The following is a 26,969-nucleotide window of genomic DNA, read 5'->3' as shown; positions in this document are numbered from 1 at the left end:
TCACAGTCGTGTGGCTGAAATACCCCTCAGACCAGACAACCATAGGATGTCATTAATAGATCACAAGGAAGCAATGACGACCTTTCTAAGTGTGATTTGCCTAAAAACCATAAAGAATGTTCTTGGTGCTCAATACATGTTAGGGTATTATCTGTGGTCCAGCTCCATTGGCAAAGTGAAGGACTTGGCCAACTAAAACGACTTCTCAGCTGCATCATGACATTGCGCATTGCGCGTGCTGCACTTCTGCACCACAACAACACTGAGGTTCCGTGATGGAGATCAGAGCCTGGAATTCAGGGCAAAAGGCAATGCTGGGGTGATAAGAGGAGAAAGCCTTCACCCGTTTGTTGGGACGGTGGTGAGCACCCGCAAAAGGTTAAAATTTGTGGGCAATTGAGCCATGCAACGTCTCTCTCACCTGGCTCCACTGGCAAGTACCATACTAGCCAACTGGTACCCGCCGCCCTGATGTGTGTGTGTTTACACATAACATGTAACTGCCGCCTACAAAGGCTATTTATAATTTTGCACGTTTCTGAAGTAAATACAAACAGAAAATAAACTAGGTGCAAAACTATGATCCTGATATTCCTGACAGATATATATACAAACAAGAGAAAGTAAAGAAAGAAAACCATTTACAGTTTATTTACACACATTACTGTATGTTGTTAAAACTTGAGGTAAAGAACTTAGAGTATGATTCTAAATTGTACACAAACCAAATTGTTTGCTTACAACTGCGATTGTTGGAGATCTGTGCATGTCTTTCTGCCATCGCAGTGCCCCTATGCACCAGCATGCGGTTTAGGAGCGGGGAATAGGTGGCGACGGCAAGTGTTCACAAATATCAGGGCATATCGTCGCTGTTTTCTTGGAGTTGCCATGCCAGTGACTGCGTATTCTGACTGCGTCTTCCTACACAGATTTACCAGCTACAGAGCTATGACGGCTATTCTGAGTAGCCTTAGGCTCACTCAAATTGGCGATCCTGCAACCGATGGACGCGATGGTGATCTAATGAGTCTTCGGATGCAACACAAACATCTACGATGTCGTCAGGGGAGCGTCATTTATCCTCAGACACCTGCTGCGGCATTAGCATAATTTAGTATTGCTGCTGTATCCAAAGACATAGCAGTGATGCTAATGGTGTACAACTCTGATTAAGGCCATGAATTAAAGATGAACAGAATAGGATATGTGCAAGGCCAAGGCTCCTACATCAAGTGAGGGTTGTGTGCGTGGAAATGTTGCACTTCATTGATAGCATGAAAATGTATTACAGCAAATAGAATCACTTTTCTGAATAAAGACCTTGGGGTAATTTTACAATATGACGCTTTTCAAAGCCGCCGAATCTCTGGTGGTTTAGGTCGTTGACTCTAAAGGGTCAAATATATTAAATGCAAAAACATTTTGCATTTAATATTATTACTCCTTTATATCCAGCAGTCAAACCTGCAGCGGCTTTGGAAAGCACCACATATTAAATGTACCCCCTTAATCCTATTATGAATGAGGCCAGCAATGGGGCATGCAAAACAGAAACTCACATGAACCATTGGTCCTTTAGCAGCTACTTAACCCTTATGGGTTATGTCTGTGAACAACGTAATTCACAGATCTATCACGGCGGCTGTGCCGCACAGCCGATGGCAGATACAGTATATCTATCCATCGTGCTGTGTGTACGGGCGGTCAGCCTACCGCCTGTACACTTGCTGCAGAGGCCGCAGGGAGGGGGGCACGACGTGACCCCCGGCAAGCGGGACACACAGACAGATAATGGTGTATAAACAACAGTCGCTCTGCAGATATATCTTTTAGGTGTGTACCCAGCTTAAGTATATCAACCCTCATCCAGTTATGGTTAATTCAACAGTAATCACTAACAATGTTACAACATGCCAAGGATAGTGTCCAGGCGTATTACCAAGATTTGTATCTATCTGTTATTGTATTTTACACAGCTCTCCCTGACAGTGAGCATGTGAAACGGTCTCCAGCTGGAAAGAATCTCCAAGATTAATGATTACAACTTATTCTCAAAGCAAAATAGTGACCCTGCTTTAGTCAGATAATAATTAAAGGATGTGCTGGAAATAAAATATGCTACGTGATGTATGACTGATGACTCAATGCAGTCTGCTCAGCTTGGCTTCTGCCAAGAGACTCCATATTGTTACAATTTGCAAAGAGCTGTATGTATGGATAATGAAGAGGTTTCTTTTGCATCCCCAGTGACTAACGTGAATTACTATACCTGCACAATGGCCAGGAATGCAGACTGGTGAATAAAACAATAAAGCCGTAATAGGGATGAAGAGGAAAATACTTTGGTAGTTCAGCTGAATAAAAAGAAGAGTCTAGGAATAGGACTCCCCACACAGCACTTCCCCAGTGCAGTATTGAAACAATCATTTCTAATATATTTTGCAGCAGTGATGAACTTAATTCAAGTACAGACAGACCAGACATTACAGCTTTATAAATGTGAACAGTCGCAAGGATTTCACCAGGGGCAATTTAAATTATATAATTAACCACAGATCGTGCTGCATTCATGGTCCCTACTCCATAGGACGATAACCCACTGAACAGGTTATAATGACCCATCTAGCTGTCAGGGTCCCACTGATTGGCACACAGTTTGTATTTGCAACCATGTCATACAAGCACGCCAAGCACACAACATGGAAAACAAGCCACAGGTGCTACACTCTGAAAGTATAGCATTAAGGGCCTGGTTCAGAGATGGATGCAATGCTTGTATTTACGTAGATTGAATTATTGTTTGGCATTGCGCATGCGTGTAGGCCACACTGCGCACAAACACACAGCGACTGAATTGCGAATACACTAATGCTGCGGATTCACTCGCAGTGTGAGTGACAGGTAGTCAGTGTTTGGAGGAGGTAACGAAGGGTGGGTAGAAAAACACAGATGTGTAGAGACCATTTAAACACTTTTCTAGATGTCCATATATTAGCCATGCGTCCTTGCTCGCAGCAGGAGAGGCCTCTGCGTGTCTGAAGACCTGCTAGATCTGGGGCAGCTTAGACTTACTCCAAAGGCTAGAGGCCGCCTGATCTGCGTTCCATGTTTGCGGTTTTCTGCTTGAGTAGCAGATATGAGATGCTTTCAGTCTGTGTCTCTAAGCACTGGACAAAGAGTGAGTCATTAGCATATTTTCGCAACTGTGATCCGTGAGCGATCGCAGCTGCAATGGCATTTGCAACCATCTGAATCAGTCCTCAACTTAGCAATTGCTACATAGCACTAAAGTTGTGCTATTGTACTCATGCCAGTTAGAGAGCATTATGAAGTTCAACAATTTCAGAGAACTAAAATGAGTTATTCATCCTCCTGAGGTGCCAATTTATGGATAATGGAATCTGGGTATTAGCATCTTGAACAAGGACAACCTGCTGGCATATTACACTATATTGTGCCATCATGAATATACCATTAGAATGACATGTCGCTTAACCTTCCATAAACCAGGTGGAAAAAAAATCAATATTGCCCTAACTGGCTGGTTGGAAAGAGTCATTTAGATATGTGTCCAGTGCATTGTTTTCAATATCTTCTTGCTTGAGCACAGGTGTATTCATTACTGTCAGACACATGTGGTTCTAATGCTTTCACTTGTGATTCTGTGAGGAGACTACAATATACAAAGGATTTAACTTGAACATGTCAAGGTAGCAATAAGCATTCACAACTACGGGGGAAAAACAAAGGACTGGTAAAAAGAACCTAATTTTATCCTATGTTTTTGTGTTTTCATATAGGTGAATATCCTGTAGATAGCATTGGGACTAAACACTTGAGCATTTGAGTCAATAAATCGATTACTTGTGGAATCTAAAGAACATAATCTGAATTTTACATTTGGTGCACATTTTACCAACTATGAAGCATTTCTATAAAAACCTGCTGACAGCAAAAGGAGTAAGTGTAAAAGCCAGTGTATTGACAATATCCGGCAACATAGAAATGATAGGTAGGCTATAGCTCTCAATGGGTTAATTCAATTTGGTGCAATGCCCAACTGTGCACATATTAGGCACTTGCGGTTGTGCCGACATGGCAAGTTTTCCCTTGCAGCTCTATGGAATGTGAGGGAAAACTTGCAATGCCGGCAGGACGATATGTGCTGTTCTGGATCGGCACATTGCGTCAATATCGAGATCTGAATCCCCCCCATATGTTTACCTACAACAACCCACAGGTTGACTACCTCAAGTGTATCGTCACTAGTACGAGATCTGGCATATTAAGAACCAAGGTAGGACATATTCCCTACATCATGAAACACAGGAGATCATGCCAATCATGAAGAATACACTAATTTATTCCAGTGCACCATACATACAGTGGAGGAAACACCTTTATTGGCTGAAAATATATTTATGAGAATGCAGACGATCACTTCATTAGAAATTATTGATAAAGTCTCCACAAGCAGATTACGAGGTATACTTAATTATTTATTATTAACATTTACTTATATAGCGCCAGCATATTTAGTTGCACTTTACAATTGGAAAAAAAACAGTAATAGACCAGTATTAAAACAAGACTGGGTAATAACAGACAGACAAAGATGTAAGAGGGCCATGCTCGCAAGCTTACAAGTCTATAGGGAAACAGTCACTGATACACAAGGAGAGCTGCTACATATTGCATAACATTCAGCCAGATTGCAGAGGTTCTTGGTGGGATGTATGATCCAGCCACACAGGAATGTTGGGTCTGGGGTCAATGGGATGTGAGAGTGTAGAAATAGAAAATATAGGTTATGCGTGTACTGTGTAACGGGGAGGTGGATTAGTAGAAAAGCTTGTGGAGGTTACGCGGGTAGTTCTGGAATTTGATAAGCTTGTCTGAAGAAGTGAGTTTTCAGGGAATGCTTGAATGTTTGGAGGCTAGAAGAAAGTCTTGTTGTGCATGGGAAGGCATTTCACAGAGTGGGTACAGTCTTGTAGCCGTGAATGGGTGAAGGTGATGTGTGTCGATGAGACACGAGGATCTTGATCAGAGCAGAGGGGGTCGAGCTGGGAGATATTTTGAGATTAGGAAAGATACATATGTTGGTGTCATTTGGTTAATAGCCTTATATTTAAGTAGAAGTATTTTAAATTGAATTTGGTGAAAAACAGGTAACCGATGTAGGGACTGACAGAGAGGAGTAGCAGAAGATGCACATTTTGCAAGGAAGATAAACCTCGCAGCTGCATTAAAAAAAACAATTGTAGGGGTGAAAGTCTGTTTTGTGGAAGACTAGTAATAATCAATGTGGGAGATGAGTGAATGAGTTTTTGCTGTGTCTTGTGTAAGATACGGGCGTATTCTGGATATATTTTTTAGATTTATATAACATGATTCGGAAACAGATTTAATGAGAACAAAGGACAGATCAGAGTCAAGGATGACACCTAGGCAGCAAGCTTGAGGAGTAGGGTTTATTTTTTATGCTATCAACAGTGATAGAGATATAAAGTAGGTAACTGCTACTGGATGGTGGAAATATTAATGGTGTTGGAAAGATTAAGTTTGAGATGGCGAGATGGCATCCAAGATGAAATGGCAGAAAGACACTCAGTTCCGTGGGCCAACAGAGATGGTGAGAAAACTGGAGAGCTTAGGCATATTTAATTATTATCAGAAAACAGATGATACTGAAATCCAAAGTTTGCCAAGAGACATGGTATAGACTGAGAAAAGTAGTGGACTTAGTTTTGAGAATGGTACTCCAACGGATAAAGGAATCGAAGCGGAGGTGGATACATGAAGACGAACACTGAAAGAGCACTTTGAGAAGGATGAGATCCCGGACAGGACTTTGTCCTGAAGACCTACAGACTTTTGTGTGAGAAGATTGGGTCAAGTGTGTCAAATGCAGAAGAGAGATGCAGAAGAATAAGAAGAGAGTAATGGCTTTTAGACTTAGCAGTGATACAATTATTCACCACCTGAGCGGGTGGGTGCAATAATTTGTGCGAGCCAAAGTGTGCAAGGCAGTTGTAGGCAAGTGTCTCAAGTAACTTGGAGGGGCAAGGGAATTGAGAAATGAGATATTAATTGAGAGAAAGTAAATGTGTTTTGTGAATAGAATTTTCGTTTTTTCAGAATAGAAGTAATCACTGCATGCTGTAATAATGATGGAAAGATACCAGGAGAAAGAGAGAAAGTTTACATATTTTAGTTAAGGTTGATATGACCACAGTAGACGGAGCTCAACTGATTTGAGGGGTATAGGATCAAGAGAAGAGGTAGTAGAGTAGCAAGAGATACGAGAGTATATACTTCATCATTGAAGAGAATATGCCAGAGGGTTCAGGGAAAGAACTGAGCAGGTTGATGGCTGAGGAAGAGCATACCATTTCATTTCCAATCTTATAAATCTTGTACTTAAAATAGGAAGCAAGATCTTGGGCATGGGAGGAATGAGTAGTGATTTAAATGCATCAAAAAAGTTGTTTGGGATAGAAGCTTGAGTTTGGAAACATTTGTTTGGCAGTGTCCAGAACCTTTTGATAGGTGTGGTAGATCGTCTTATATGTGAGGAAGTCACTTGGAGTACGAGATTTACACCACTGACATTCTACTTTATGTTCGAGTAGCTGGAGCCACTTCGTCGCATTTTGCATGCAGATACACCCGCAGTTGCACACAGAATATAGACGTGGCACATATCATTTTAATCAGCGGAAACTGCTTGTGCGTATTATTTGCATAGTTTTGCGAATAAGACACATTTTAATGAAAAATGTTGCACAGAAAGACACTCAGCACTACTAAGTCGCATGGCGAGACTAGAAGGGCTGTTTAACGCCCAAGGAGGCTAGTTGTATGTGTGCACATCTGTATGTGGGTGGGACCTGGATTTTGTAATATATCACCAGCTAATCTAAGCAAAAAGAAAGATATATATTTGTAGAATATGAGTAAAGGTTTATTGTGCGACAGGTTAAACATGTTACAGTCAATATATACAGATGAGAAAAAAGTTTACGAGTGTTAATAGGGGAGTGGATTATTGAGGAGGCAATTAGCACAGAGGGGTGAGATGTAAGGATAATGAAGAATGTTATAGAGCCTTAGAGATGATACTATAGAGTGATATGAATAAAAGCAATTTGTGATACATTGTGATTTATAGTAAAAGGCAACATCTCGAGGACAAGGACATAAGGAAATGCAACATTTTTAAATTGAAATTACTTATCTACATAATCCAAGATGAGATAAGGCCTGTCCTCAGATGTTGTACACTGTTAGTTCAACTGTTTAACTGTTAAGTTATACACTTTAATACACAAATGTTTAATCATACACAGCTGACCCCTAGACTGAGTGTTCGGACATACTATGTCTGATTAAGGCACAAGCTACATCTAAGCCAATTGGTCAGGTGATCAAAGGTGATAAATTGCACTGTGTTAAGGCCCCCATATATCTGCAATGGATTGGGGCAATTTCCCATTTTGCAGATGATTGGGCGAAAAACAAAATGGCAATGTATGGAGTAAACCAAGCGACAATTACGACCAAAAAGTGATCAGAATCGGTAAATCAGGTTGTCTAACATGTTGAATTTTATCAACCAATCAGGGCTGTAGATTGCTAGTGTATGGTTACGATATGCCGATTTGCCAACTGTTACTAGCAAAATGATTGGTAGATCTGTCTTTCCTGAAAATTAACTGCTAATCACTGAAAAATATCTGTAATGTATGGGCACAGATTGGTGGACTGGGGAATCTTTAAATCAGGGGGGGGGGAAATCATAGAATCTGTAAATAATTTTTTGGCGATTGTTGATCTATAGGCCTCATTAGACTATGTAAAATCCAGGCCCGTATTGTATTATAAACTATGCCTCACTAACCAACATCTTCAACATAGGTAAAAACAATTGCAAGCAAGTCTAGATTATTACATACTTTTAAAATAAATCACTGATTGCATATAAATCAAATGCAGGCAGATTGGAGAGTGAAGGATGCAGGATATAACATACTGAACAACATCTCAAGCAAGAAATCATAGCACTGCATTCTCATAAATACTGAGTCAGACGACTAAATGATGCCTCCATTGCATGAAGTTAAAAGGTGCAAGTCAATCCCAGGATTTAGGGGCCTATTTAGCAAGGCAGATTTAAAATTATGCAGAAACTAGCGTCACCGCTATGTAACTATTAGCCTAATTCAGGAAATTCCATAGAAATCTCCTGCAAGTGTCTTACTATTGGTGCAGATCGCAGTTCCCATTATTATCAATGGAGACTATGATCTGACCCTTGATTGGCTCTGTTAAATGGAGCAAACGGCTTTATGCCTATGGAGGCATATATGGAGGAGAGAGATCTTACGATTCCCCTTCCTGAGCCTCCATCCAGCTCCGGAAACGAACACTGTACATATGCACAGTGTCAGATTTTCCATCAGAGTCCATCAAAAACGTGAAAGACTCTTCCAATATGCCGGGGATGTATCACAGCGACAACAGTTATGGCTACCATTGTCCCTGTGAGTTAACTTTAGTACAAGATGAAAATATCAGTCATGATACTGTCTCTATAAATGAAACTTGTAGACATGGGTCATTTAGAAACCGCACATGTGAAACTCTAGTCCAAATGCTCTACTGTAACTTCATAGAAGGCAATGGATTAGTCAGCCAAGATTGTGGTTTACAAAGCAAATGTTTATCCCATCCGAAGGGAAAAACAAGATTCCATTTAGCAGGATAAAATTAATTTAGATGAGGTATAAAGGAAAAATGATAGCATTAAAGGGAAATCTCCTGCTTTGGATAGCACACAGCCTTTTCCTCCCCAAAATTTAAAACCCTGGTGATCAGGTCTCACCCCTATACTTAAGGGATTCACTTTGCACCTTCCACACCTTCTAAAACACACTGACTGGTGCAATATAGTTCTGATGGCCATTTATTCTCATGCTTAATTACAGTATATAAGGAAAAAATGTAAACATTTAAATTTAATTTTAGTAAAAGGTTTTGATTCTAATGATGCTCATTTTCCAAAGTATCCAACAAAGCTAAATGATACACTGCTGTGATGGGGGGTGTTTGCAGAGACCTGAAACCAGTCTCCACTTTGGAAGTGCTCTTGGCACTCGCCACATAAAGAAGCACTGCAGGGCTGCAGATTTTCTGGTTCATTAATAACCGATTCTATGTGATACATCTAAATGTTATAGGAGCTGTAGTTTTTCTAAACATTTTAGGTAAATTACCATCAGAAAAAGAGGAAAATGTAATGGGCCTGATTCAGAGGTGGAACCAGTGCCAATGCCGCAAACAGCTGGCGGATGGTTTAAGTCTGTGCATGAGTTCCGATGGTCACTGCTGGGAGCTGCAGAACACATTGGACACGAGAGCCGTGGATTTCAGTTGGTGTTCCTGGGGTAACATGTGATTAGGCAGACGCGGGGGTGTCGCCGAAAGCGATTACATCTAAAGACGCTGTAATGCTGACATAGGACGCCATGTTCAGACAGAGTAATTGCACCTGACATAGGGCTGATGCAAGCTTCGATGGTGTGACCTATGGTGCATTGATGGTGCGTCTAAAAATGCACTGACACAGATTAGCAAGATTGCAAGTGGGCGTCTCAGTATGCACAGAATCAGTCTTGGCATTAGCATAAAGATGCATAAGCGACTGTGGCAAAATACACAGCAACGGCTGGCGTCTGGGCGCACCGCTGAGTCAGGCCCAATGTGACATATAACGCCCCATATCATAAACCCAGGATGACCCAAATGTAATTTCTATTGCAAACATGACCCAACGACCATCATACAGTAACGATAAGACCAGAGGGGTATGTCATTAAACTCCGCAAGCAGTGAAATTACACATTTATAGGGAAGTTTTCCGTATTATATGACTGCAAACTTTGGTGTTAAAAATAACGTCAGTGGGATTTCGCATTGTAATTGCTCTTTAAAATGTTACAATGATACGGTCAGCAACAGATACAATACACAAACTTCAAATGATGAGTCCTTTACTTAACCCCTTGTGTGAAAATGGAATCATAGTGGTTCATTTGCATTGCTCAGACCTCATTTCACATGCTGCCCAGAGGAGAGAGGGGAAGTGCTCAGTAGCAGATGTGTCTTCCTACCTTTGTGTCTTCGCTGCTAACTCCAAGTTCTAGCACAGCCTGGGGAGATTTCATCTTTGCTTGGGTGGATTGAGCCATCTGGAGGTTGAGCTGCCAGGCGGTTGTCTCCAGCTAAACAACAAGACACAAAAAGCAATAGTTATTTTATTCTATGTGCTTCTGAGTTGATACAGACAAAGTCGAACAGCAGTTTTGGCAAACTGAGAATATGATTATGAAGCATCACCTTCTTTCTGCCATCTGTGTCAGCGGTTTTGGCAATCAGTTACAATATATTACCTAAAATGTATTAGGTTGGCATTCAGGGGATAGGAAAATGGCCCAGAAACAAAATGCAGCAAGTGAGAAAAAATAACAATAATGGATAAATAGTTACAGTACATACTGGAGAGTAACATAATGGAAAAACATTTCTACCTACTTTCTCTAATGTATTTATATTACCTGTTGGTGTCTGGGAAGGGGGACGATTTAATCTAGTTAAAAGCAAATAGATCATTAGACGTTACACTTACTAATGGGCTTCATCATGCACTAAACATGTTAACTCTTTCCATATGGTAAAACCTTACATCTTTTTTTTTTAAGCATTAAGCAAAATGGACTATGGTGGTGACCAGTATAAACCAGTGTTATAGCCAGAAAAGTGCTGGTTTAGTTTGCACTGAGCACTAGAGTTTGTTTCTAGTTTTAGGAAGTGTAGGATGAGATGATAGGAAGTGAAATATAAAGTGTGACATACAAGGACGCCGCTGATTGACAAGTAGACAGAAACGGTGACAGAATGAGCTCTCGTTTTCCATCATTAATAACTCTGGGAAATGATGGGTCCTTTCAATAGAATAGTTTTAGGAGATTGAAGCCCAAAAATGATGCACACTTTGTGCACAAAACACAGAATGACAGGCAAAGCAGAAACTTGGATAATGTCTCATTTAAAGGGAATAAGAAATTAGTTCTTACGCAAATGTTAAAAAAGTTTAGTTTATTCCTTGAGAGACTATCACTTTTATTGTTTCAGATGGTGAGAAAACAGAACATTGTAAATATCAAGTGCTGCAACAAAAATATCAATTCAAAAAACTATTCTATTATAGACAATAATCGCAGGCTTGATCTGTGCTGGCAATGCCACCCTTATTGGTGATGTATTAAGTTATAATCTTGGCCACATATAGAAATTAATTAGGCAAACTAATTGTTTTAGAGCAAGTTGGCATGACATCTCTTCATAACTGAGCGCAATACGATCATCTGGTCCAATCACAATCCCACTGGATGTGGGGAAATTACAAATCAGCAAGAAAGAAGCTATTGCAGAGGTTCCCAAACTTGGCGCTGCAGGGGTGCCATAGGTTTGTGGTCCAGGACCAAATTTAATTATTTATGGTCAACATGATAAGGTAAAACCAGAGCTGGTGGCTGTTCACCACCACATAACTGGACCTAAGGATGACATATAAGCCCAATTTACTTCATTTAATACATTTTGCAAAATTTCTCAGTAAGAAACTTTCGACCTAGGAGCATGTGAAGAAATGCTGATACTCTAGGGCAGGGGTGGGGAACCTTTTTCCTGCCGAGGGCCATTTTGATATATATATATATTATTTGCGGGCCTGGTGCGGGCCACGCCCCCTCCGTGTGATGTCACACAGGGGCAGGGCCATAATCGCCGGTGATTACAACAATGGCCGGAGCATCCTGAAGATGCTCCGTGAAGCTGTAAGGGCAGCGGTGTGACCGTCTGAAGCGTACTAAGGATGCTCCAGGCGGTACTGCTGCATAGATTCTGGCTGCAGGGTGCCATTCTAGGCACCCTGCTAGCCAGAGGAGGCTAGCAGAAAAAAGCTCAAAGGGCCAAACCAAATGATTCCGCTAGCTTTATACGGCCCCCGGGACTGAGGTTCCACATCCCTGCTCTAGGGCACCATGATTCAAAAGTTTGGGAACCACTGTCCTATTGGTTGATTACCACATTGGACTGTGTGCGCAGTTATCAGTACCATGAACACTGTGTATCCAGAGTATGATGTGTGGTACAAACAACCTGATCTGTGACAACTTGGCCTTTAATTCTTCAGTCAAAGGGGCCTCAGACACAGCCGTAGCAGTTTGCCACTTATGCCATGGTTATCTATACCAGCATACATGCCAAGCTTAGTAGGCATTCGTTGAATATGACATTCAATAGAGTTGGGATTTACTTTCACAGTGAGCTGAACTGATCATGTGTGAATGTTGGATAAGTACATAGATCCTGGATTAGAAAATACTGCACTGGCTAGCGGCAGTAGGCAGAGTAGGAGTTAGAATAAACCTCTATTTTATTTTACATTTTATTTTTCTATTAATTCTACATTTTATTTGGTCAGCACAATGTTTGCAACAAGCGGATCATAGGTTAGTGTGTTTAGTAAGGTATTTAGAGAAGAGGACACCAAAACTGTTTGCGATAGTTGAAGAAATGGAACAAATACTCTATTGAATCGAAGGATAAACAGAACTAAGATACCATAAAGATTTCAAACTTGCAAATTCCTTGAGGATGGTAAGAGACAATGGGCGGAATTCAATTGTTTGCAACTCACGTAGCTTCCATCTAAACTGACCGGGAGCTATTCAATTACTGTACTTTCACTAATTGCATATTTCTGCTTGCACCCTCCAAGGGTACAAACAGAAATCCGTGATAAGTAGGGCCTTAACTGTCACTTTGGATGGGAGAAGCAGCTTTACGCAACTAATCCCCTGCATCTTGCGTGCAACATTCGTAATAAGTGATGGGTGTCTACAAACAACTGTATAGTTCCCGTCTCAGATGGGGACAGCAGCCGTGTTAAAAAGAATTGTATTTCTCCATAAATGACTTAACCATTCACATCACAACTTTGGAAATCTGCAGAAATAAAAGCTTCATAAAATATATTGTATTATTCTTGGTTGAATATAGTTCCAGTCTCCAACAGCGAGTGCACTACATCTATCAGGGTAAAGGCTTAGTAAGTGGCAGTATGAAAAAAAGCCTTTATTCCAGGTCCTGAACCAGAGCAGGAATTGATCAGAATTATATTGTGTGTGCTATATAGTGCCAGAGTGGCAAGTTATGATTTCCACTTTAGTGAATAGCGAGGGCAGTTATTGCCCCATTTATCTATTTGATCATGTGTCTCATGCAGACTTGGATTTTACTTACAAAAAGCTTAGAACAGTTAATGGTCATCTACAAGTTTCATCTCACCCAGCCAGGCAATAGCAACACTAGGCTTATAATGACTATGTACCTACACCATTATGCAAGCATGTATAAAATGTAAAGTAAATAATACAGCCAGGACTGCAAGTTGTTATTTCTTTATTCTCCTTCTGTACAAGTAAAAGCTTCATACAGTAATTCATGGATCAGGTTTGCATAAATAAACTGCAACAAAATAAAACCAGAATTTTTATCACACAGACAAATCATCAGTCCATGCTCTACTGCAATTTCTAGTAGCCAATTATATGCATGAAATGGAGATCAGGGTTTGAAGTATTAAAGCAACTGTGAAAAATTAGTTCTTTTATATTCCCTTCCATTGACTAAAACTGTGCTTGTGAGTTCACAACCAGACTGGTCTACAGAACATTGTTGCTAGGAGAGAAGCTCCTTGTGTGACATGCTTAACGGATGTACGGGTTTCCCTAGGGTGTCAATTACATTACTATGCTGAAAAAAGAAAAGCTCTTATTTCAGGATGGATACATTAATGTCTAGTTGAAAATAATAGTATGTACTAAATCATGGGGCAATGCAAGCAGGCCAAGAGTATTTGGAAATCTTTAAAGAATAAATAACAGTGGCAGTAAGTTTTGCTGTACAACCTTTCTGTTCATTTCCCCAGCAATTAACATTTGTAGGGCAGGACATGTAATAGAGGACACTTGCATGAGCTTCGGAGGAGCTCACAGATCAGCCCTGGTTCCTTTTATAACTTAATTATATCGGCAGTTTTCAGTCTGTGACAGGGACTTGTATTTAACAAGAATCAATAAAGTTGATAGCCCCTTCTTGTGATTTATGGAGAACCATGTACGTGGCTCTATTCCTGTCCACATTCAGCTCTCTCCATATTATTTTATTAACATTAAAACAAAAAAGTGCTTAGTATATCTTGATTTCTAACTTAATGGGGACATTATTAATCCATAAAGCTCCTCACAGCACAACTATTACACACAGATGAGATAAATGTAAGGTTGGGATTGTTTTTAAATACATGAGGAGTGGAACATATACGCTACAAGCATACATCTCACCTGGGAGATGTATCAAGCCTTGTAGAGTAATAAAGTAGAGACGTTGCCCAAAGCAACCAATCAGCTTCTAACTGTCATTTAATTATACAGTCTTTGAAATGACAGAAGCTGATTGGTTGCTTTGCGCCACTACTCCACTTTCTCTCTCACTCTCTCTCCACGGCTAGATACATCTCCCACAGACTTATACTAGTCAGTATTATTAAGTAACCAGATTCATAAAGTATAAACCATTGAAGGGTTTTGTTGTGTACATTGTGATGTTTCCTAACTGTTTAGTCATCAAGTGTTACATGGAAAGCTTGGGGTGCGTGGGATTTCAGGGCAGGGTTTATAAAACTGTTTTAGCATGTGATGGTAACTGCTTACAAAGTACCCCTAACATGTGTGCATTTATACCTATAGTATGTATATATTTATTCAGAGCACTATCATGATCTGAGTACATTTATACTAGGTCACTTATTTGAACTAACCAATATGACACTTTGTTGATTGATGATCTATAGATATCAGATTTCCCGGTGATATAAATGTGAACAATTCCCCATGAGGGATTTTCTACCCCTGGAACACACAGTTGAAAACAGTATTCAACAAAGCTTGTAGACAACTCCTCATGGGGAACTAGGAGAATTGCTGAAATGTGCAATCAAACTGGCTTCCTTGGCAGCGGCAGCTACTTGATGTGCTGTCTGGCCTGGATGCAGAGACAAGTTAACCATACGAAAACCGCACATTGCTTGAAAGAGGGGTCTCCAACGGTGTAGGCGCGGAATTGGGAAAAGACTCTGCTCTTTCAAACGAGGGCACCCTAAAGTGTGTCGGTTCTGGATGGGGGAATTAATGCACTTTAAGTGCCCTTTCCCATCCTCTGGCTCTGCTTTTATTGCTGCAGTGCAGGGTGTTGTTGTCTGATAACCACCATATCACAATGCCACAACCAGATCGTGTATGAATGCTAAATGGGCTCGAATATAAAGTATATTGTCCCAAACACTATCTACAGTCTTGATAAAATTAAAATACCCAGGGAATGCCATTTCTGACAAGATTGGTGTTATACAAAGTATCTGCGAGTACTTGGTAAAAGTTATCAGAGACAATTTACCTGATTGCTACTGCTCAGATTCTTTAACCTTTAAAAAGTTTTGTTTTAATACTAAAAGTTATGTTTTATAGAAAAAAACCTTTCATAATACCTACGTGTGCCTCTGCTAATCTTTTTCATGAATGCCCCACTCCTTAGCATTCCGTCTATCTTCTGTTGTGTATAATACCCAGGAAGAAACAGAATATTTGATAGAGGGGATTCCCCTGTTTCGAGTGAGCCTGTGCCAGGGTTTCTAGGTGCCAGGATGTATGTAATCATTCCTATACAATACTCCAATGTGTGTGGGTTATTTTTAACAGGTATAGCTTTCTGATTAAAAATGTCAAAGTTCATATCTCTTCAGATGGTACTGACAGTGACCAACAACGAACAAACCTAATTATTGCTCTATTAGTATCCTGTACTGGCATCATATTGTCACTCATGTATATGAGGCCTAACAAAAAACAGTCTTCTCTTTCATATTGTGCAAAGCTTATTAGGTTTATCATTTTGTGAAAAGTGTTTTAGATCTGATTTTACACCGAACATTTCAGCTTTCTAAGTGCTGATTTAGAGCAAAGGACCTAAAGCCTGCAGAGGACAATCTTGTGCCAACTGTCTTCGGTCTGGCAAATCCTTCAAAGTATCCGAAGTTTACCAATTTATGCACATAAATTAGGTCTTTCATGTTGTGGAATGCATCTTTGGTCTGCCATTGTATAATTAATCTTAGACCTGCTATTGTGTACACATCTTAGCTTGCTACACATGCATTTATGGGTTCCCAACATCAAATAAGGGGAAGGGCCGGATGACTTTCAAAGAAATTGCTTAACAATTTGAAGACACTCCACATATTTGTATCTATGCTTTATGGCAGTGTAAATATAGGTACCGTAGCCTCTCTATGACATATGCACAAAAGACAAGGGAATGCCCATCAGCCAGGACATCTTTCATGTAGAAATATTTACTAGGTAAAATGTTCATCATCCTACAGAATATATTACTATCATTGGTTAATCAGTTAGGAATTTTACATTAATCAGTTAGGAATTTTACTTGATATTTATCAGAACATAAATTATACAAGACCAAAGCAAAACCGTATGCTCATTTATCACAGGTTCAACTTAAGTCATCTTCTCTGGTCTTTCAATGTTATCTCAACCTTCCCTGTCATCCACTGTAATAATGATTTATATGGACGTACCATAAAACTCTAAAAATACACCAAATGTTTAACTTTAAACCCATATCAACATAAAAATACTTGTGATGTAGACTACATACATTTAACTTTCACAGAAGCATAAAAACAACACAAACCACTATAGATATTTCCATTGACATTACATTTTATCTTTATTTCAACGAAAGTAAATAAAAAAAAAACTATTAACCTTTAAATCTTAATATATATAGTTGTAAATCACAGTATTTTAGAAAATGTCCACTTAAAGTAAAAAAAAATCACTAAAATACTAAATACTGCAATATTTAAATTATAAGATAAAGCCTAATAGCTTAACCGATTATTGTAAACCATGCACAGGGAGCAAACTCACTGCCCATCCTAATGTATGCAATTATAAAATAAAATTAACATCTAAACCTGCAATGCACCTTACTAAATCACAACACAACACTGCATAATACAACAGCGTTATAAATATTCATATTGGTGCCGTAAAAAAACAACAACATTTTTTTATGCTAACACAGGGATTTTATTATGTATTGTTGACAAACAGTCACAATTACTGTTGTTCCCTTTCATTCAAAACATATTACACCCTGCTTCCTGTGACCTCTGAGAAAAAATGTCCCCCATTCAGACAAATTCTATAAACATGTCACAGCCATTTAATGACCTGCAAAGAGTAGTCGTTGTGGAACAAAAACATAATTATCCTCAATAGTGTCCGGCTTTGATAAATGAGGTACTTTAGTTCCCTACACAAGCAAATAGGTTAATGATGTTACTGCGTCATGATCATTGTTTGGGGCAAATAGATCAAGGATAATGACTAAGTTTAATAGGGTGAAAGCACAGTGTGTATGCAAAGTAAATCTGGATAGCTAATAAGCGCAATACATTTTTAAGCCTAACATAGGCTTTAAGTGTAACTATCTTCTATACGTGATGAAAACAGCCATTTTGTCTGATGGATCAATGTTCATGAAAATTAAGATACCAGGAACTGGCGGCGTAATTTTGTTGTTACGTTCCTTATGTCTTAATGAGTTCCTAATAAATTGATAGACTGAACATTGGCTCAGCCTACAAAATGGCAGCTTCCATGGCACGCAGCTGACGATTGTTTGTTTGTTTTTTCCCAATTCTATTCCCAGCAAATCTCTCAATTGCTGTTCAAACAATAGTTTAAGGCCGGATACACACTACAACGATATCTGCACAATTTGTTGTTTCCAGGCAATTGGAACGACAATTCGTGCAGTGTATATGCACAATTGCGCACTCCTGTCGGTCGTATATGATATCTTTTGGTTGGCAGTGCTGCACGGCCAATCAGAATATATCATGTACAAGGTGGTACAGTTTAATGAAGGACAGAATGAGATATCGTTCTGTTGTCCATTAAATTGCATAGCGCGTACATCATCCTGATTGCCAGTCATTGTAGTGTGTACCCGGCCTAAGAGTTTGTACATGTAACGATTTGAACTGGCTAACCTGGGAATGAGAGTCTAATAGGAACCCAAAATTTCACTAGGGATCCCCATAAGAGACTGGTGGACTTCACAACTGGGAGCTCACAGGATACTCAAATACTGTAACTACACAAGTCTGAGGTCAGGGCAAGTAGCACAGAATCATACACACACAACTAAGGAAAGTTTAGCGGTCACAAGCACACTTACATTGATATATGGTCTTGTGAGTCTCAGCTTCCTCCCTGTGCTTTGCAGTAATGTATATACTGTATAGACACACACACTTATACTACTGTGCAAGACCTGTTATCCTGTCTACACACACATGGCTTACATATGGTAAGGAGCAATATAGCCACAAAATTAACAAACATATTATCCCATTATGGGAGGAACTTATCATGCAAGTCAAAAAAAGAGAAAGGAGGTGTGGATCTGGAGAAAATTAAAATGGTTCATATGTATTATTCACTGTTCCAAAATAAACTTTGACATTTAAGGTAGAATTATCAAGCCACAATGATAAAAGGTTTAAAAGTTGCAGATATAAAATAATTACGCGCCATGCAGTTCTGCAACCATTTCAAAGCACTTGGCAAAGGTGACCTGTAATGTATATTTTTATTTTAAAGTAAAAAGGACACATTATTCTTCCTTACTGCCATCCCATACATATACATACTTTCCTTCTTACAGCCTTGCCTCTACCAGCTTCCTCTATCCCGCCTCAAGTATCATTCATCCAATGCTGCCAAAGTGCCAGTGGGTATGAGGCCATATCCCTCAGTTACAGATACAATCTGTTCTTAACATCAGTTTTTGCTGGGTACAAACTAATCGATATGTCATCCAATCTGGCGGATCACAGCGACATATCGGACACATCGTCTAGTGTGTACCCGTTATGTCACAGACGATGTGCGCTCCCGCGCATTGTCTACATCATCTTCAGTTGACCCTACATGCAGGGCCAATGGGGGATGTCGTTAGCTGCCGAATGCATCATAGCCCTCGCCGTCCACATTGGTAAGTGTGCATGCCCTTGTCGCTGTCTGCTCCCCTGCCAGGTCCCGTTGCTGAAGATGTCGGGCTGGGTACACATCGTCTAGTGTGTACCCAGTCTTAGATCTCCATTCAATTTAACAGGGACTGTGCGAACACAATTACCTGACAAATCACACAGTTTACACAGACTAGCACCTTGCATCAGAAGCAACTAAAGTTACCACTTGCAAGTACTCTAAGCAAAAGCAGCTAGACATACCAGGTACTTACTTGTCCGGTATTCAAGCAACAATAACTGTCTGTACTCTGCTTGCTCTGGTGATACAGGTGGAGCACAGCACAGTACATCTTGTACTAGAGACAGTGAGCAGCTTGATTCTATAATGCTGACAAGCCTTTCCCCAGCCATCTCCTAGACTTGCATATCACAACACCGTATGCATCTGATGATTATTCACAGCTCACTGTGATGAGACGTGCACTATCACGTAGAGATAGAGACAGTGTCATGTGCATGAGCAGGAGACCTTAATGTAGAATCTCTGCATCACAGATTGATACGAGGAGCAGGGCTAAGCTGGCTGGGAGACCCAGTGGGGAAAATAAATGAATCAATGCATATATTTCAGCCTATCAAAAATATATGTATTTAAAATTGTTCTACTGAAAAAGTACATTTAGTAAATAAACTGCCTACGGGGAGAAATTACATACAGAATTACCATTGACAAAACAGGCTATTTTGATATAAAAAATTATTCCAAAAAAAATAAAAATCTAAAAGCTTTATTCTTTACAGAACGACTCCACCCAAAATATAAGTAAAGGCCCCCATACATCAGCAATTGATTGCAGCAATCGTGCAATTTGCAATCGATTGCAGAATTGCCACAATCGACTGAAAAAGAGAAAAATATTTTTATACACAAATCAATTGCAAATTGCACAATTGCTGATGTATGGGGGCCTTTAGTAGTATTTGGTGCTGTTCAAGGTTGGAAAAAAACCATTTTTTTTGTTTCTTGCTTTTTTTATGTTTTTTGTGTTTAAACCTTTTTTTTTTTTTTATCAGTTTTTTTGCATTAATGTTTTAATGAAATAAAAATGAATCATGCTTATTATACCAATACTGTGAAACATTGTTATGTATTCCACAGGTTCTCAAACACGGTCCTCAGGACCCCAAACAGTGCATGTTTTCCAGGTCTCACAGAATCACAAGTGAAATAAATATCTCCACCTGTGGATCTTTTAAAATGTGTCAGTGAGTAATGCATGCACCTGTGCTCCTGCTGGGTGACCTGGAAAACGTGAGCTGTGTGGGGTCCTAAGGACAGAGGGCCTAATTCAGACCCGTTCGCTCTGACAGAGCGCTCGCTCTGAATCAGGGTCGGGTTTTTTGTTTGGTTTTTTTTTTAGAACGGCCTCCTGGCCAGCTATAGCGAGCGGCCATGATGATGGTTGCGATGGTCAAGACCATCGCGACCATCGGGCTTGCGACGAGACCCTTGTGGTAGGGTCTCGTGGCCACAAGCCCTAGAGAGATTTCGGCTCTAACAGAGACGGAATCTCTCCACTGACACACCCCCTTTGGTGCGAGACCCGGAGCGACGGATTGCACGTCGCTATCCGGGTCTCGCGCATGCGCACGACGGAGCCGACTCCGTCGTGCGCATGCGCTCTGAGCCACCATCGACCCGGTTGCGAGCGCTCAGCGCTTGTGACCAGGTCTGAATCAGGCCCAGAGTTTGAGAACCACTGGTTTAAACCAAATGTTTATTTTTTCTAAAAAAAAAAATACTTTTTTTTATTATGCTGTGACTAATGTGAGTAATGCATGCACCTGGAAAATGTGAATTGTGTGGGGTCCTGAGGACTGAGGACCTGATTCAGACCTGCTCGCTAGCAAGCGATCGCTCATTGCTGGAGATGTTAGCAAATGTGCGCATGCGTATAGTTTGCAGTGCACGTGCGCAAACTAGTATGAGCAATCGGGATGCGCTCGCTCGCCCAGCAAAGACAGTCCAGTGGAATGAGTGACAGGAGAGGCTGTTTGTGGGTGGTAACAGGGGCAAGGCAGTAGTAACGGGGGAGTGGAGTTACGGACGTAGGTGTGCCCGAGTGTTTCAACGCCATTTCAGAGGTGTGCATAATTAATCGGCAGCGTCATAATACACGTCACCTGGTTGAATTATACACTGAAGTGCTCGCAGTGCTTGAGGTAGGGTATAGTCAACCGCAAGCGCTGCGGTCAGATCCGATGGATCTCGATGTACCGATGGTTGTATATACTTCCTGGAGATGACGTATGCAAGTGGGCGGCTAAAGACAGGCTGGTGGGCACCTGTAAACACAAAGTGATCGCTCGCCAAGACATAGAGGGCGTGCTTATGCCTTGCTATGCGAGCGCCTGCCTTGACGTTGCATAATTTCCATACGCTGGCAGCAAGCGGGTCTGAATCAGGCCCTGAGTTTCAGAACCACTGATGTATTAGAAATCTTTCTAACATTAACAAACCAAAAATTATTAGATGTTTTTATCTCATAAAAAGAGAGCCAGACTAAGGGCCATATTCAAATGCAGGCGAAAAGTTTTCGCCGATGACGTCATTTCGCCTGTCGGAAACTTTCCGCCCAATTCAATTGCAATGACTTTTCACCTAGGTGGAAAGCAAATGCATTCAGATAGGCGGAAAAGATTCGCCTCTGAATGGAGGCGGACAAAAGTGGGGTTTTGTGGTGCAAAGTTGTGTGCAGTGTTAGGACAGTCCCCAAAGATAAACTGTGTCAAAAAAAGGTAAAAAAAAAAATACATTAGAACACCCCAAAAAAGTACTTTCATTTTGGGTCGAAAAAGTGTAAATTTGGGGGACAAACATAAAAACTTGCGAAATAGACTCCAGGGGGGTCCCCAAGTATGCCCCAGGTGTTTTTTTTTTCTTTGCAGGTGTTTGCAGCAGGTGGTTTTTACATGATTTTTAAAACTTCACTTGAGCAACTTTTAAATATGCTAGCACCCATTTTCAGGTACCGCAAATTTGCTAGGACTAGTTATTTTGAAGAAAAATATTGCGAAAAGCTATTGTTTACCCCATATGCAAATACGCAAAATAGCACCTATTGAGACCATTTAAGTTCCCCCATATACCTTCAGCAGGGCTATTCGGGGGTATCCATAGTGATCCCCCATGTCAGTGCATCTTTTGGGGGGTGTCAGGCTGATTTCCCCAAATCTGACAGGACTTTTTGCTGATCTAAGTTTCGCCTTGGCGCATCCTTTGCAACTGAATTGGGCGAATCGTGGAGACAAGTGCGATACTTTTATTGAGGCAAAACTGGCAAAGACAGCGAAAAGTCCGGGACTTTTCGCCGGTAATTGAATACGGGCTAAGGGGTATATTAACTAAAGTGAGAGTTTTTAGAAGTGGAGATGTTGCCCATAGCAACCAGATTGTAGCTATTATCTTATAGAAGTAAAATCTGATTGGTTGCTATGGGCAACATCTCCATTTCTAAAATCTCTCACTTTAGCAAATATACTCCTAAGTCTTTCTTCCTTCCATGCATCTCAGTAGGACTGAAGGTTTTGAATTTAAATAAACATGAAAGATGAAACCATGAGTTGTTTCTCGGTGTATTGCCGCTTTACTATGTTGGAGTTGCTTACCCTTTAAGATTGACAATGTTAGTTGTGGTTTTCTCCTGTCCTATAGGATATTTCTCTGTTGTCTGTGAATTTACTATATTGGTTCAGCTCACTCAAATGAAGACCACAAGCAATAAGAATGTGTAGTGTTCATTTTAGCACTCTTTACCTGTCACAACCCGTGCAGTTCCTCCTTCCTGTCTGGGGTGTCGCTCTCTGCTCTGGTGCTTCTAGCACACTCTGGTCTGTATCTCAGCAGTTTATTGCATCAGCTGTGTGTGCTAGAAGCACCAGAGCAGAAAGCGACACCACAGGCAGAAGAGAGGAACTACACATGTTGTGACAGGTGCAGGGTGCTAGAATGAACACTAATAGGGGTATTCAATTTGGAGCGAAAAGCCGGAATCACCCGGCGGAAATTTATCCCCGTATTCAATTTGAAAACTTTTCGCCTAGTCGGAAAGTCTAATGCATTCGACCCATCGAAAAAGTATCGCATATGAATAGGTGGCGGAAAAAAGTGCAGAATTGGGGTTTTGGGGTGCAACGTTGCAGGAATACCTGTGCAGCCTTCAGGCAGTTACCCAAAGGTAATCTGTGTCAAAAAATTTTTAAAAAAGACCTCAGAACACCCCAAAAAGCACTTTCATTTTGGGGGCAAAAAAAAAAATTGGGGGGAACAAAGTTAAAAACTAGCGAACTACAATCTAGGGGGGTCCCCAAGTACGCCCCAGGTGTTTTTTTCATTGCAGGTGCTTGCGGAAGGTGGAGTTTTCACTTTTTAAAAACTTCACTTTTAAATATGCTCACCCCCATTTTCAAGTACCCCAAATTTGCTAGGACTAGTTATTTTCAGGAAAAAAACTACTAAATACTATTCTTCACCACTTTCCCAAATCCCCAAAATAGCAGCTATTGAGCCCGTTTAAAGACCCCAAAAACCTTCAGCAGGGCTAATCTGGGGTATCCAGAGTGATCCCCCAATGTCAGAGCATCTTTTGGGGGGTGACAGGTTGATTTCCCCAAAACTGGACAAAGTTTTCGCCGATTTCAGTTTCGCCGGGTCCGGTTTTCAAATTGAATACGGGTATAAGCAGGGGCGAGCGATACTTTTTTGCTGGCAAATCCTCCGATGTGCTGCGAAAACCTCGCCATGCGGAAACTCCGGACTTTTCGCTCCAAATTGAATACCCCTCTAAGTGAGGAATAATACCAGGGGTATTCCCTTATATTAGGCTTTTTTTTTTATTAAGAAGTCATGGCGATGTACTTGTAGTCTCAGCATAATAAAAAAAAGTGTTTTTATTAAAAAAAAATAAAAAAAAAAATAAACATTTGTATAAACCAGTGGTTTTCAAACTCGGTCCTCAGGATCCCACACAACTCACGTTTTCCAGGTCACCCAGCAGGAGCACAGGTGCATGCATTACTCACAGCATAATAAAAAATAAAAATTTTTTTTTTTTTTTTTTTTTAGAAAAAATAAACATTTGTTTTAAACCAGTGGTTCTCAAACTCTGTCCTTAGGACCCCACACAGCTCACGTTTTCCAGGTTGCCCAGCAGGAGCACAGGTGCATGCAATACTCACTGAGACCGGGAAAACATGCACTGTTTGGTGCCCTGAGGACCAAGTTTGATAACCTGTGGTTTAAACCAGCCAACACTGGTGCTGTTCATTGTAAGCTAAAACACTGGTCAACTATTCAGTTGTTGCCCCTAAAGCCTTCATTATCCTAGCACTGCCATACTTTCTTGCTGTTTGAGCAGGTAGTGGTTTGGTTGCAGTTCAGATGGACAGACATCGACAACACTGCTGTGTGTTTGAAAAAGGCAAGATGTGGCAGAGTAGCACTGGAACACTGAATGGTTGGAATTCAACTGGAATTTGCCTTTGAATAAAACATACACAGTACTGTGCAAAAGTTCTAGGCAGGTGTGGAAAAAATGCTGCAAAGTAACAATGCTAGTTTGCATTTTGTTAATTGATAAAAATGAAGTAAATGAAAGGAAGAGAAATCTAAATCAAATCAATATTTAGTGTGACCACCCTTTGTCTTCAAAACAGCATAAATCCTTCTAGGTACACTTACACACAGTTTTTGAAAGCACTCGGCAGGGAGGTTGTTCCAAATATCTTGGAGAACTAACCACAGATGATCTGTGGAGGTAGGATTGCTCAAATCCTTCTGTCTCTTCATGTAATCCCAGACAGACTTGATGATGTTGAGATCAGGGCTCTGTGGGGGAGGGGGCGCCATATCATCACTATGGAGGTAAAAATATAAACCTGGAGTAGGCTGTGTGTGGTACTCCAGCTGTTGTGACACTACACAACCCAGCATGCCCTGACATTGCTGTTAGGTTATGCAAAAACTATGGCAGGGAATTCTGGGATGTGTAGTTCCACAGCAGCTGTAGTGCTTCATGTTGCCTACCCCTGATGTAATCTATGGTGCAGTCATGCCATATAAAGGCTATACTTTGTCATAGATTAATGGGGTTATACCTATGTTATAGAACACCAGATGCTGTAATATTCAGACATCCATAGCTAGCATTTGCTTAGTAGTTCAAATGTCAATAGAATTAGCAGCAAAGCATGGCAGGTCAAGCAGAAGAAACAGTATAAAACGCTTGTATCCCCTTGTAAATCGCTAACCGTTGTGGTAATATAAGTCTCCTGATTTGAATGCATTCTACAGTCCAGTACAAATCCCCTGCTTGGAAGGTAACAATATCACCACTGTATACACTGTCGCCGGCGACCCGGTCAGTATTAGGGAAGAGACCTTCTGAGGGTTAAAGCAACTCAATGTCCGACTAGTGGGGACAGAGCGCGCACTGACTCACGGCTCTGCCTGACCTTCCATGCTTTGCTGCTAATTCTACTGACATTTGAACTACTAACCAAATGCTAGCTATGGAAGTCTGAATATTACAGCATCTGGTATTATATATGGAGAGACACAGGTGCTTTACATATTAGTGATTCAAATGGTTAATAGCACCTATATCTCTTCTGTTCAACCTGCCATGCTTTGCTGCTAATTCAATTGACACTGGAACTTTTAATCATTATGCTGACCACTGATGTCTGGATACTAACCTTTAATCACTGCTGCAATTAATAACAAAAACAATACTGGAGACCGACGTATACATATTAGTTGCTACTAACAACTGGACTGTTTCCTAAAACTAATTATCACAATATAGTTGGATAGTACCTATATGGACAGTGGTAATCAATTGTGTTAGACATACCCAATCTGTGTGCACACAGATATATTGGAAGTTTTTGTAACGAACAATTACTGACTGTCGATTTCATAGCTTTTTAGCTTGTCTTGGTATACAGAATTTTTATTATTAATATTGTATATTTTTTGAATTGTCATTAAATACATTTTAATGTGATTTGTTTTAGCGCTTCCTTCAGTTGGTTTTTGTATACATTCTCGTGGGATACAGCTCCCTTGTTCTTAGGTAAGCTGCAGGAGCATTATCACAATATTTTTATTAGCTTTTTTTTTGGATGGACAAACTCATTCTTTAGCGCCTGTTTTTTTCTTTTTTATCTTTCTTATACCTATGGTGTCTGGTGTCTAGTTTTTGACTAAAGTCTCAAGTACACATCACAATATACAGTCAGATGCTGGGATTTCTGCAGAGCCTGGTGCACCATTGATAGTGATTAGGGAAGATCAGTTGTAACTAAACGTATTTCAGTTCAATATGGAAAAAAAGAAAAACATTTTATAACACAAACTTTTAAACTCTATAAATAATATATGGTGCGGTGTAGAATTTATATATAGTTTTCCCAGTATGCAGGTGAACCTTCATTTTGTACACTTACATGGCAACTGTAAATGTTTAATAAATGAGATGTAACATTGGATTAAGAAGGGGTTGTCCACAGCCACCTATTTTAACATTACATTTTTAATTTTGTAATAGTGACAGCTGGATAGAACTATATATTTCACAGAAAACAGGAGTGGCCAAACTCAGGGCCTGATTCAGAGATGTACGCAAAGCCGATATACAGTCAGGTCCATAAATAT

General features: G+C 40.3%; 1 protein-coding gene across 3 annotated transcripts in view; it reads right to left on the bottom strand.

Moving 5' to 3' along the window:
• COMMD10 (COMM domain containing 10) overlaps positions 1–26,969 on the bottom strand; it is a 440,901-nt gene that overhangs the window by 369,682 nt on the left and 44,250 nt on the right. For all 3 annotated transcript variants that reach the window (XM_088477704.1, XM_088477705.1, XM_088477706.1), the window contains exon 5: positions 10,176–10,286. In XM_088477704.1, coding sequence (XP_088333830.1) covers positions 10,176–10,286 — 111 coding nt within the window. The remainder of the gene's footprint in view (positions 1–10,175; positions 10,287–26,969) is intronic.

The sequence above is a fragment of the Taudactylus pleione genome, unplaced genomic scaffold (assembly GCF_031769625.1).
Source record: "Taudactylus pleione unplaced genomic scaffold, aTauple2 ptg000202l, whole genome shotgun sequence".
Lineage (NCBI taxonomy): Eukaryota > Metazoa > Chordata > Amphibia > Anura > Myobatrachidae > Taudactylus > Taudactylus pleione.
This window is presented reverse-complemented; position numbering and strand designations above follow the sequence as displayed.